Source organism: Acanthopagrus latus, chromosome 17, assembly GCF_904848185.1.
Source record: "Acanthopagrus latus isolate v.2019 chromosome 17, fAcaLat1.1, whole genome shotgun sequence".
NCBI classification, from domain to species: domain Eukaryota; kingdom Metazoa; phylum Chordata; class Actinopteri; order Spariformes; family Sparidae; genus Acanthopagrus; species Acanthopagrus latus.
In genome coordinates, this window is record NC_051055.1 from 18,957,483 (window position 1) to 18,971,345 (window position 13,863).

At 43.4% G+C, this 13,863-nt stretch overlaps 1 protein-coding gene and 1 long non-coding RNA gene across 4 annotated transcripts; one reads left to right on the forward strand and one right to left on the reverse strand.

The window, feature by feature from the left end:
* Positions 1–4,575: 4,575 nt before the first annotated feature.
* Positions 4,576–12,206, forward strand: LOC119005483 (circadian-associated transcriptional repressor-like). 2 transcript variants are annotated; one of them, XM_037073125.1, is made up of 6 exons: positions 4,576–5,989; positions 7,687–8,021; positions 8,154–8,229; positions 8,557–8,635; positions 9,019–9,202; positions 9,289–12,206. In XM_037073125.1, the coding sequence occupies exons 2-6, from the start codon at positions 7,689–7,691 to the stop codon at positions 9,898–9,900; spliced, it is 1,284 nt and encodes a 427-aa protein (XP_036929020.1). In that variant the 5' UTR covers positions 4,576–5,989; positions 7,687–7,688; the 3' UTR covers positions 9,901–12,206. The 2 variants fall into 2 exon arrangements, with proteins under 2 accessions (XP_036929020.1, XP_036929019.1); XM_037073124.1 differs by having other exon boundaries at positions 7,687–8,229.
* Positions 7,773–13,378, reverse strand: LOC119005488. 2 transcript variants are annotated; one of them, XR_005070518.1, is made up of 4 exons: positions 13,258–13,378; positions 9,282–9,477; positions 9,029–9,150; positions 7,773–7,908 (listed from the first exon to the last, which is right to left on the reverse strand). It is a non-coding gene; the product is annotated as an uncharacterized LOC119005488 (long non-coding RNA). The 2 variants fall into 2 exon arrangements; XR_005070519.1 differs by lacking the exon at positions 7,773–7,908 and adding an exon at positions 8,111–8,892.
* Positions 13,379–13,863: the final 485 nt, after the last annotated feature.

Sequence of the window (13,863 nt, forward strand, 5' to 3'; positions counted from 1 at the left end):
GACAACCTCACTGACTCTGTGTCCTGTATTGGACTTTCACAGCCAACTTCACTCCTCCTCATACTCTGCAATATGAAATAAATTGTAGACACATCCCATGCTGGTGATTAACATCCAGCATACCAGCACCAAAACACAACATATGCTGGTCTTGCTGGTCACCAGCTATGCTGGTCTATGATGGTTTTTCAAGCAGGGATGTTACTAAGCATTATCTATATCAACTGAATAAAATCCATATCGTGCTTCATTAATAATGTGTGATGTAACATATGAACAATGTGTTAAAGCTTTTGAATTAACATACAATAACTGTTGTGTATTTAGAGAATGTTTTTGTCAGGTTTCTATTGAAGTGTAGCTTGAAGGTGTCCCAGCAGACATTTTGACATGTCATATCAATGTGACTTTATTAGTATACTGAGTACAACACAGTGAAACTTGTGTTCTCTGCATTAAACCCGTCCCTAAGAAGCAGCCACTGTACAACACTTGTGGTCCCACGCCAGTTCTATGCCTGTGCTTTAGTCAGGGGCACTGATAGGACCACAACATGAAATGAAAGCACTGGGAGGAAACCCACACAAGCACAGGGAGAACATGCAGACTCCACAGAAAGTCTGAACCTTGCTGTGAGGCAACAGCGCCAACCACTGAGCAACCATGCTGCAGAGAAAAGGGACAGGTGTAATTAATAATTTGCCATAAATCAATTACCTGTAATTAATTGAATTAACGATGACACACCAACACCAAGGTGTTCAATTTTCAGGGTGTTGTTCATGCTGGCTCACTGTGACACTTGACACGAACACAGCCATCATTAATTTTCGTGGTGCTGTTATGCAGATTATAATTTTCCATGTTTCCATTTTTTTTCTAGCTGTGGTGGTGGTGCTCTGACTCTGACTGTGGCGCCTCACCACTCCTGACTGGGTGTACAGGAAGCACTGCAGTGGAAATATTCAACACTGAACTGTCTCTGTTAGGACTGCACAAATTATTTTATGCTTGGTGAATGTGTGTTGCAGCACAGACAAACAGCAGCTGTGAATTCTGTCATATCTATGGCCTGTCTGTATTAAAAAACGTTACATAAACTACACATTGCACATGAAACGTTACTGGACTAATAGTTTCTCTTTGACCACTAGGGGGAGCCCTCTCCATGTGATATATCCTGGTTTCTTTTAATACACCCTAAAACAGAATATATATTGTGTCATTTCTTCCTATAACATTATAAAGGTTGGTCACAACCCAGGAAGTGCTCCATAGACAGTGAATAACGGAATAACAGTGGGACCTTTGATGGGAAATTGTGATTCACAGCCACATTAGAAAAAGTAGCATCCAAAGGCAAATAATCTGTGAGGCCATGCGAGTCTGTTTCACTGTCATGAGGGGAACAACTCCACCAGGTACAGCTCTGACGCACTAGCTTAGTGAACTGATTTTTGTTTTTTGTTGAAGTTTGATTTTAACCAGTGGAATATTAATGGTCCATATACAAAAACTGTGTTCTTGGGGTGGATTTTCCCGTTTAAAAAAAATCAAAGGCGATCAAGCCAAGAGTCTTTTGATCCAGATTGCATCACATTGTGGAGTCAAGGAGGAACTTTAAACGTTCAAATAAAACTGCAAAGGTTACATCACTGCACTGAGTATAACAACTCCAAAAAAGCACATTTCTTGACCATAGATAGATAGATAGATAGATAGATAGATAGATAGATAGATAGATAGATAGATAGATAGATAGATAGATAGATATTTTTTGCTTAATTAAAAGTCTTCTTAATTTATAAAAGTATGGATTCGTTTTTGATCATTTTTAACTATTGTCAAACTCAAGCATCCTTTTGAGATTCTTATGCTGTTGTTTATTGTCTGCAGGCCGCCTCATGAGACACCAATGTATTTCTGATACATGCTACTCCTCGTAATCACGTCACAAGGAGACTTCGTCCTGGACCGTCTGCCTGTCTGATAACTATTAACAGGTTAATATAAAGCCACAGTTGTATTTGCTGTCCTCCTCCTCCGTCTGTCTCTCGGCTCCATCCCTTCACACTGTGCACCGGCCCGCTTAAACGTGAAGCGCTTCAGCCAAATTATGCAACAGCAGTAACGTTCACCGGCCTCCCATTGGTCGCTCGGCGGTCCAGTGAAGGGGCGTGGCTAGCGTGTATTTACACACCATTGGCCGCGTCTTCGCAGGGGGCGTGTCAGCTGACTTCATTCACAAAATCTAGCGGCGGAGCGTCTCTCCGACATGTGAGTGTCCCTCTGTTTATACTGATGAACACATGTCGCGGCTCCGCAAATGTCAGCGGGGGAGACGCTGCAGCCCCCGCGGAAGACGGAGATCGTCAAGCTTTGAGAAACACGTTCATGTGTTAAGTCTTTATGGCCAGATTATATATAAACCTCTGTTGTCTTTCAGGGCCTTTTTAGGTTGTTAAATGACGCAGAACGCCGTTTAAATACTCAACATTTGATAAGAAACAGTTATGAAATCCCTGATCCACCAATTGCAGAGAAGAATCTGTCAGTGCGACACTTCAAAAACAACCAGTGAGAGACTGACGGAGAGATAGTAACTGAGCAAAATGGTCACATGGTAATGAATGCTTGCAATTGGGGAAAATGAATTAAACAACACTGCTCATGCTTCTCATCTCATGAAATATGATTGTGCTGTCCAGGCACTGAGGCATATGGGAAAAAAAACAGTAGAGAAGGAATTTATGTTTAATCTTTCTCCTTTGTTTAACTTGAATATGCCACTGAAGTTGCTCTAGTTTAAAGGAAGGTGTAGACAGACAGGTGCTGTTCATAGAGGACACAATGGCAGCAGTGTGTCAATTGTTTCCCAGCTGTTCTGGTTTCCAGGTGAAACACTATACGTGGCTCGGCCTCAGCAACCTTAGTGGAGACAGTTTACAGTTTAGGCTCTCTTAAGGCCCCTGTCTTCCCTCAGGCGGGGTCATATTTCTGTTTTGGTGTCTCGCTCTCAACACACCCACACATGCATATGGCCTTACAGGAACTCCTGCATGCCTTCACTACCTCAATGCTTTTGTGCTTTCATTACCAGAGAGAACACAATTACAGGAGTATCAACAACATGAAAAGTCGATATGGCTTAAATATGATTACTCTTTGTCAGTCTTGTCCTGATGTAAACCACAGGATTGTAAATTTCACAGGTTCCATGTCATTTGAGGACACAAGCATCTCATCAGTGAATCTACAAATGAAATAATACTTAAGAGGCAACGTAACCAATTTTATTCCAGATGTGCATCACTCTATATGCTTCCTGATTACCCAACCTGAAGAAGGTGGTATTTTCCATATTAGGGACCATTTGGACTCACTGCCCTTTGACACACATCTATGATTAGGCTAACCGTTGTCATTCTATGGCATGTCAATACAAGTGACAATAATGAGAAGCGGATGGTAGTGTAAAAAACACACAACCAGGTGGGGGATGGGACTGAAGAGGGAAGCGAGTTGGTATGGTGGGGGGTGGTCTTCAGCATCCATGAACTCAGAGGAGGTTCACTGGGTTCATGTCTTGCCGTGGAATGCTGTTGGGGGTGGAAAATCCTTTGCTACTGACCTGGTGACGGCTCAGAATACACAAACAGGACCCTTGGTTTACTATTACCAGAGGTTAACTCTTATTGGGTTTTTGACAGTAAATGGGTGGTTGGCTCACCTGTCATTGAGGTAACTAAGTGACACTATATGGCCAAAAGGCTTCAAAAGACAGGTAGTGTCAATCAAACAAGGACACAGCCTGCTATGTGTGTGCTAAGAGGAAGGGGTCGATGGGTTCATGTGTATGTTGTATGCATATGTGGGGGAAGGGGTAGAGCCTCCATCCCTGACATGCAAGGAGCTTAGGGACATCCACCACTTCTCAAGCTTTAACCTGGTCTTTCACATCTATAAATATCAGTAAAATCTGCCATAATGACCAACCTACAATTAAAGTCTTGTGAGGAGAGATAATATCAATACATAAGATGATTGAGGACAGGAAATTTGTATATGTGTGTGTGTGGTCTCTATCTATGCTGCACAACATGTTTGAAGGGAGGGTCAGTGAGTTCACTTCCACACTAACCTATGGGGGAAGGTTGCTATGTGATCATAAATCATCGACCTTGAAGCTGACTTGCTGCATTATGTACAAAACCTTTTCACTTACATTTGATCTATTTGTATTCTTATTTTAACAACCACAGTGACATAAAATAACTAATACATACTTTGTTTATTTTGGGTAGAAATGTTTTACACTGAAATAAGCAAAACACAGTAGTGGGTTCTAAACTAAGTAGATTTACACAAGTTTTGTATGAGCACAGTTCTAATGCATTTCCTTTTACTGCTACTTTACATCCCTCTCCAAAACTCTCTCCAAAAACTTTAGCAGTAAACAGGCAATTGGATTTAAAAAAAAAAAAATAAATATATATATATATATATATATATATATATATATATATATATATATATATATATATATATATATATATATATTCACTATATGTTGCATACATACATCAATTACCTTCTTTTGAGTGTCATTCCCAACTCATCAAAAACTGACACGCTGAGATGGCGGCCAACCCTTCCTACAATACCAAGGCAACAGTATTTGCCAAGCTGGGAATGAGACTCTAATATCATCTCTTCTAACAAATGGGACCTTTAAAGGTACACCATGTAGTACTGGAAAGGAAAATCTTCACTGATTGATGTTTTTTTATGCCTAAACAAAACCAAATAAACAAACTCCTAGTTTTCACTACTTAATAAACTCAACAGACAAACTGACCTTGAACAGAATTCCATACCGTTTTACTTAGTTTGGTGGACTCTGCCACCTGTATATATTATAAAAATATGTATACTCAGGAATGAAGACAATAAATATTCCTAAATTTGTATTATCACCTCATTAATATTCCAGAGCTAGATCTGTATGCTTGACTTTCACTTTGACCAAGGTAATATTTTGACATGTTATCTTTACCTTTACTCAAGAAGGACTTTTAGCTATACAACACTGTCAAATGTATCCAAATTTCACATGAAATATGAATTGAAATGACATTAAATATTACAATTGTATGGGGGGGGGACAGCATTTCTGTCATCTTTGTGCTCATATCTGGGTTGTGAGACCTCAATCCTTACTGTCAGAAAAATAAAAATGTTTGTGACGGTATAGACCAAGCTGCAGAGTCTGTCCGTCAGATTTATTTAATAAATCACAAAGCAGCATGATGAGGTGAGCTGGGTTGCGTAAGGTTTCTCTTTTCTGGCGCGTTCAGTGTGCGCGTGCTTTTGTGTTTTGGGAGTGAGTTTGAGGGGGCGGGGCCATAAAACATTGTGTAGATCAGATGATGCATAGAACATATTGTGCATCTCGCGGCCCGGCGCCGTGGTGCGTGCACGCGTGCGTGTGTTTACACCCGCTCGCTGTAGTAGAGCAGCCCCTGCCCCGGCACCACACACACGAGCGACACATGAGTGGGCAGGACCGTGAGTGCCCGGGCCGCCGGCCAATCAACGGCGAGTAAAGCAACCACTGGCTGGCGGGGTCAGCCAATGGCAGGCGCCGCCGCCGGGACGTCAGCCAATGGAATGCGCGCAAAACGTGGGCACGTGGATTCCCGCACATGTTGATGCTCGTAAACTGCCGAGAGAAAGAGCCAGCAAAGACACAAACCGATGAGCTGCCGGGCGGTGTGTGTGTGCGTGTGTGTGTCAGAGAGAGAGAGACAGAGAGAGAGAGAGAGAGAGAGAGAGAGAGAGAGAGAGAGAGAGAGAGCTGAGGCTGGGCGCCCCGATGCTGCTCCAGCTACGGAGTGTGTACTGACGGATCCTTCGTATCAAAGTGGGAGATAGATCCGCAAACGATTGTTTTCTGGCAGCTGCTGTGTTTTGTCTCGCACTACTAAAGGTGAGAATCTACAACGGCTTTTTTTTGTTTCATCGCTAACGTTTCCCGAAGTTGGTAAGCTAGCCTGGAGGAATTTCCTGTCCCGCTGTATCCTGTATGTATGTGCCCCCCTGTACAATCTGTCAGTTCAGCCTAAAGCTGTTTATTTCTCATGCGGCTTGGCTCCATCTATTTTTATTTATAAATAATTACCCTATAATGATGCGCGATTGCTTTTTAAGGCTTAAACACAGCTAGTCTCTTACATTATTAAATCGCCATCTCTTCTATATTTGATTTTTTTTTAACTTTGCTTTTTAAAATGATCTAGCTTTGTTGTACACGTGCGGAACATTGTGTATAGATATGTGTGTGGTGCGCGAGTTCCTGTTGTGGGCATGGTGGTGCGCAGACACAGACGGGCAGCCAACACCTGAGACGCAGCCTCATGGTCCATGCCTACCTGTGCCGACACACGCACCATCCCCATCACCTCCACCCCAATCCCACCCACTCTACCTTCCCCATCCCACTGAGTGTTCTTTTTTGTTGTTGTTGGGGGTGAATGGGGAACAAATTAGATTATTATTATTTTAGTTGACTCATGCAGATTGGTGTCAACAACGTGACATTTAGTAAGAGGAAACAAGTAGCCCGAGGGAAGCCAGGCATCAGACAGAAATAATAATGGTGAATGGCGTGGTATTTTGTGTGTTGTGAAGGCTGAACAAGCTTGTTGAAATGCTTTTATATTCTTGAAATAGAGAGTGTGTGGACTCAATGGGTGGTACTTGCTTTTTTCGTCTGTGTGGGCACACTGCAAAAATCTGTACCACTCTCCTTTGTCTGTGAGTGTGTTTATACTTTATTTCTCATATTTTCTAAAAGCTGAACTAGTTGAGCGACCCCTTTCAAATCCTATGTGAGAGACTACACAGAGAGAAATAAAGAAATGGTAAGAAAGATGACAGAAAGAGGCACATGGCCAGATAGAGAATGTAAGACAGGAGTAAGAGAGGAGGAGGAGGAGGAGGGCTGGTCTGTAGAAGAGGAAAGGAAGAGGAGCAACCAGGCTTGTGTGCATAACGAACAGGATGAGATGAAGGGAGAGCAGAGAGAGATGAGAGGCATACAGAAATGCAGCCGTAGAGGAAAGAGAGAGGTTTGTGTGTGTGTATGTGAATCCAAGAGGGGTGGGGTGGGTGGGGGGGATGGAGAGAGAGCCCGAGACAGAGAGGAGGGGCTAGAGAGAGCACCAGGGGCAGTGTGAGAGAGAGAGAGAGAGAGAGACTGCTTATTCTGATTTCACTACTCTCTACAAGCTCCCATCCCCCTCACGTTTTACTCTCCTCTCCAGTCTCCAATCTCCTCAATGGGAGCCAGACATGCACTACCATTGTGTGCCTACTGCCTACCCCCAGTCCCACTCTGCACCATGTTAAACTAGGACACGAGTATACCCACCATTTTGAGTAATTGGGGTTATTATTTTTGGGAGAGAGATGGGGGGGGGGGGGGGATGCCAAATGAAAGCAGATCTTTGCCTTGATTTTGTCTCACTGACTTTCACTTTTTGTCTATCTCTATTGGCCCTGCCTCTTGCTCTAATAACAACTTAAAAACATGTCGGTTTTAGCATTTTTTTTTATTTATTTATTTTTTTTCTGCTTTCTAAGCTCTCATAATAACCCAAACTCTCTGCTGCCGCCCCCAAACAGCAATGCAGTCCCAGGGCAGCACTTCCTCTCAGCCCTCCTTCGACTCCCTGAGCTCCAGCGACAGCCTCTTGTTCAGCGATTCTGAGCAGGCGGAGGACGACACAGATGTCTTCCTGACAGACAGCTCTTCCTCCGTCATCATCGGCGGAGTGGGCGGGGCTGCAGCCAACAGAGACAGAGGATCAGAGAGTCCCGGGTCCCAGTGGACGTGCGATGGCTTCACTGATAAAGAGGAAGAAGAGGAGTCGTACAGGTCAGAGAGTGGCGGCAAGGATGAGAGAGATCCTAGAAACCAGGTCCCAAAGTCAGCGGGAGACATTCTGTTCGCTCAAAAGGTGAGGAAGGCCCAGAAAAGTAGAGATGACAGAGCATGTGTGTGCCGAGGAAAGCCCAGCAGACTGATTCAGACAGCAAGGCCTAACCCAAACTCAGTAGTAATTTATCTTCCTTTGCTCTTCCTCTGTCAGTGTGCTGAGCTACAGGGTTTCGTCCGGCCCCTTCTGGAGCTGCTGAATGGACTGAAGAGGGGCAGATTTGACCGTGGTAAGCATCCTTGCATCACTCCTTTTAACTTGAGCATATTTGCAGCACAAGTTGTTGACGCCGAACACAGGTCCATATGATCTGAGTGGCCCCGGTCCATTGCGGTCGAGTGTTGCTTTGTGCAGCAGTCTGTATTGTGTCAGCCTATTGATGCAGTCCAAAGTGCAGCGTGTGACTCATCAGCTCACGAGAGTTTCCCGATAAGACAAAGTGAAAGTGGTGTGTGCACCAGGGAGTGAGAGGCTGTCTACACGTGCATGCGTTTTCCGTGACTGTGGAGTCTCAGAGTGCAAATAGTGACTGGGTTATTATGTTTTTGATCGACAGGTTTGAGTAGTTTCCAGCAGAGTGTTGCCATGGATCGAATCCAGAGGATTGTGGGGGTTTTACAGAGACCTAACAGCGGGTAAGATGTCATCCACATTGTCCCATCACCCACCGTCAATTGTTTTTACTATCTGTCACTCATTGTTATCCTGCCTCGGCATCACTGAACACTAAATCTTGGTTGAATTTTGGCAGGTAAATTATTAAATTGGGAGTAATGACAAGAAGGGAGTAGTGAGGTTGCCTTTCATTTCAAGCCTCATCTCCTGTTCCATGTTTAATTGAACAGTTTGAGGATAGGTAGAGTTACAGAAGTCACCAGCAGTGCAGAGAAACCTAAGGAGAAAATGTATACAGATCTATATCAAGGGCTGTAAACTGACAGATGTTTTCCTGTCCTGGCACATAATTGCATTGCATCTGTTTCTTATAAATATTCATCTTCTTTGTTTTACTTTGAAGGGAGAAGTACCTGAACACTCTGCTGCAGGTGGAGGTAATGCTGAAACTCTGGTTTCCTCAGATCCCTGCTCAACCTGTCTCCACGGCCTCAAGCGTCACCACATCCCCCGCTCGTTCCTTCCAAGGTGCTTCCTGCTCCACCCCGCCGCACAAGCACAGGGATCAGTTACATATTCCCGTCAAGGTTAGAATACACAAATAACCCCCCCACTTGAGCAACAACTCAAATTCCATTCTCACTCACAAATTACTCTCTTGCTTACTTTCCAGAAGCGCAGGCTCAGCTGGACAGGCACAGACTCCCCAGCGCCTTCCCCCGTGCTTCTGAAGTGTCCTCGAATCAGTGCAGAAGAGAAGGGGGTGAAGCAAGATGGTGACGAAACGGATCCTGCGTCTCTTCCTCCAACACTGGCAGATGATGCAAACCAAAACTCACCAGATGTGGCCGGTAACAGCCTGCTAAATGTGGACACAAAGGGAAGGGACAGTGACAGCGAGGAACAAGGCAAGCTATCATCACAATACAAAGCAGGTCAAAGCTCTGAGCCGAGCCTGACGTGGGTCCACGTTGCCCCCATCCTGTCCCCTCGGAAGGCCTGCCCTTCACACGAGGGCAACAGTGAAAACCAGCAGGTCACTGCCGTCCTCCCACCAGTAAGGCGGGGCAGTCCAGCTACACAGGACAGCTCAATCTCTTCTACCACACCTTACAAGCACCCCAAAAATCTGAAGAAGCCAATCCGGTGCCAAAGCCAGCCTGTTGCTGAACAACAGAGTGAGAGTGAGAGTGAGACCATGGAGACCTGTCAGGGTCAAAATCAACCTCCTCATGTCACACTCAAGCCTTTGTCCAGGGTCTGCCCCACTCCCTTAGAGACTTGATGCACTGAACAAGCAGAGAGCCGGCAGCCTGGCTTTTGTTACACCGCCGAGCTAAGAGCTGCTGTGAGAAGAAGAAGGGGAGAGGCTGATGGCCTGTGATCATAGATGCATTAAAGAGAGGAAGGGGAGGACAGAACTGTAGGTGATGGATGTTGAAGACAAATGACTGATCATCCGCAGCCCCCTCAACAAGACCAAATTTACAAGTTATTTCAAACAACAGGACATAATGTGTCTAAATGAAATCAGAGTTGATTATCACGATAAGATAATAGTCTAAACATTTGCACATTTGGTTGAGGGGGACAGGAAAGAACACCTAAAGCTCAAAGGCTATTTACAACTTTGTGAGTGATGAGCATGAGGAGCAATTTTGAGGAGCAAAAAAAAAAGTTTGTCCTCAGCAAAAAAGCAATCAATTTATTCAGAGATGACTGTTTCGGACATACAAGACATACAAGTTGAGGGACACACTTCATCTGGAATTAGAGAAGCTGATGTTGATACCGAGTATTAAAGCTTCCGTGGTTTATAGTGATGGGTTTGGAATCAATCCAGAGTGAGTTACACAGGGTGATGAGCTGAATTTGATTCTAGTCTTATGGCAGGAGACATGTTTGAATTTACATTCACTTGTAGATAGAATTGAGTCATCTGGCTTGAAGAGGAGACTTGACATTGAAGTCATTGAAAATCTTGTAGCTTATGACGTGAGACATTCAGTGTACAGAAGGCAGCATTAAACTGTACGTGTGGTGTTTTAGAATCATTGGGGACTGTGGAAAAAATGATGTCATCATTTACGAATGTAATCCAAGAACTGCTCGGGCGCTTGCTCAGCTGGCAGACCTGCCGCAGAGTGACATCACAGCGATCAGAGGTCGCATAACATTTTCGTCGCGCTGTGGATCAGATGTTTCTGTCCGGTCCTAGACTGCAAACTCATGAAAACCCAGGGAAGACCAGCTGGAGGAAACAACGAAGGACCACTCACAAAGACCTGTGACTCTCCAGTCCCACAGTTAATTTATTATGTAGATCGGACACTGCTTTTATTTATTGTTTGTATTTATTTATTGGGCAGCTGAATATGGCCAGCTGTGCACTCGCATGGTCTGGCCTTACAATTTGTTTGAGGCGATTGGGAGGATGCTGTTGACAGTTTGTTTGTGGTTTTTCAATGCTATCAAGAGTAGGGGGGAAAAAACTGATGGAAGTGAATTCTTATGATTGGAATATTGGACTACTGTGCCTTTTTTACCAAATAGGATGTGTTCGAAAAAAGCATTTGGTGCTTTCAGTGCATTCATACTGCATTTTGATTGTTTGCTTTTATTCCACAAAACCAGTACACACATCCAATCATGAAAGCCTACATGTAGTCATCATCGTCTCACTCCAGAAATTACACACAAAACAAAACAACAGTATCATTGACTATCTATCTACTGGTTAAAAACCGGCGTCCAGCTCTGGTATTGTTACAACTACAGTTAATCCAAATTGCCTACATCTCTGACTTTTACGCTAACCAACAGCAGTGGCTATGTTTTGTCATGTATTATTAAACCGACAGTTCACCCCAAATCAAAAATACATAGGCTGTTATTCCTCTTACCTGTGTGAGTTGCAGAGTTTTGTAGATATCAGCAGTAAGGATGTCTGCCTTGTACGTGAAGCTTTTCAGTCATCCAGATTTTAGTGCTACACAAAGGCAACTCGACTCGCTCGAGATTTTGAAGTAGTTTCACCACTCATCTGTTTGATGAGCCATGTCATGGAGGAACTATTTTCTTACTCGAGGGAAGGCAGGTATACTATATGCTCGCATCCTTGCAACTCATGCGAAAAAAATCTTGATACATAAATATCACCACAGGTAAGAGAAAAAACGTGTATTTTTTCCCATTTTTTGGGGGGGTGAACTGGGGCAGTGTAGCCTTCCTGTGGGGCTATTCTTTTGGTTCTGATCAACAGAGGAACAGACTGATCTGCACTTACAGCTGGTGTTCTTGAAAACTTGAAAAAAGAATAATAACAGTAAATATTAATGTAAGGGAGGAAATCTTTATTTGCACCATCCTCTACTGCTGCTGCTATTCTAATTCCACTTCTAATTTAGATGTTTGATAGGAGGCTCTCTCTTTATTTGGAAAAATCTGCTCACAATATTCTTCTAAATGTAGGAGGGGGTCGTAGCGATGTGATTGGATTTACCTATATTGCAAAAGTATTGTAAATATAAAAAGACAAAAATATTTTTAAATTGGTATGAGTGAGTGGTTCATACCCTATTTACATAAATGGAGAAGGGGGATATCCATGTGCCAGACTCCTCCAAAAAACCAAGACGTGTGAACACAGAGCCACTGGCAGCCTCCATGTTACTGCCTGTGTTTGTAGAGGAAGGAACGTACAAACCCTCAGTCGCAGGCCCAGAGTCAGGCGGTCCTACCCCATCCCGTCCTTAGACGTTACGGTGTGATGTACCAGATGCTGATCTGAGGCTGGGGGGGGGGCGGTGAGGGGGATGTCCTCAACCCGACTCCTGTTTTCATACGGTTGTGGTATGACAGAGAAACCAATTGCACTTATTTTTCATTGTTTATGTCCTTTTTTTCATGTTTGTTTTCTACTGCAGCGACCACTGCTGATTGGTCAGAAATAATATGTCTGGTTTATTTTAACTGCCTTTCTCTTCTTGAACTGTAAAAGCTGACTGTAGTACCCCCCCCCCCTTGCCTCCCCTCCCCCACTCTGCTGCATTTGTCTGCCCTTGCCCTCTCTCCTTCATCTCCCTCAATCCCGTTAGTACCTTTTCTTACTAAACTAAACTCTGTCTCTCGCTCTCTCACTCCATCTTTACATATTTCTCTTCTGGCTACTTTTTTCAATAAGGATGAAAAGAAAAATCTTTTAATAAATGACACATTTTTGAAAGCTTAACTGTGTGCCTGTGTTTTTATGTTAAGTTTATTATATTTAATTCTGTTCAAACATTATTTTTGATATAATAATATGGGACGATGTGAGTGAAACTTGTGTGTTTTGGAAAGCAGCTCTCACTAAACAGATGTGTGACTCAATGGGGTGCAGATTTACAGACTGTACATTTTGAAGTGTGCGTGCGTGTGTGGGTCAGAGGGAGGGGGGATGATGGGGAAGAAGAGGGTAGTAAGAGGAGGGGTGGCTGCACGAGGGTGTGAGACTACAGCCTCGGTAATCTGACTGGCAGTAGTGGGGGGGCTGGCTGATCCTCCAACCAGCTGCTTCTACAGAGCACAAACATTACAGCAGCTTATATGTGTGTCGATGTGGGCTTGTTGTTTATTTTGTGAGATCCCAAAGAGTAAATACCTTCAGTAGGTAGAAGAGAAGAACGTGGCATGGTTGTGTCTGTAATGTAGTTCGGCTACTGTAACAGAGCACTCACACAGGAGCTCGAGTCTGATCTCCACACCGAAGCATTTCAGTCCATCTAAAAAAAGAAAAAAGAAAAATCAAAGGGTGAGAGTCAAAAGTTAACCTCAATCTCCTTTGCGGGGCTCCTGTTAAAACCCACAGTGGAAAAAAATCTCACCTCAAAACTAAGAAAGACATAATAATTAAAGAAATCTGCTAAACAGTAAAACTGAAAAGGTGGCTGCAGTGTCTTATATTAAATGTAATGAGATATTTTGACTGGAAATATGACAAATATACATTAAGACTAAAGAATTTGAGTATTTGCAGGTGTTGTTAATCATCTATTTTCTATACAGGAAAGAGGTGACTTCTTTTTTTATTTGCAACATGATAAATGAAATAACCACACAGCTGAACTCACAATGGGCGCCGCTTATATTGTAACATTATGTAACATAAATTGACGTAATTTTTACGTCACAACATGCTGTGAGTCAGTGGTGAAGATCCTTTAGGAAGCTGTTGAAAACAAAGCTGTGAAATAGTACTGATTTAAAA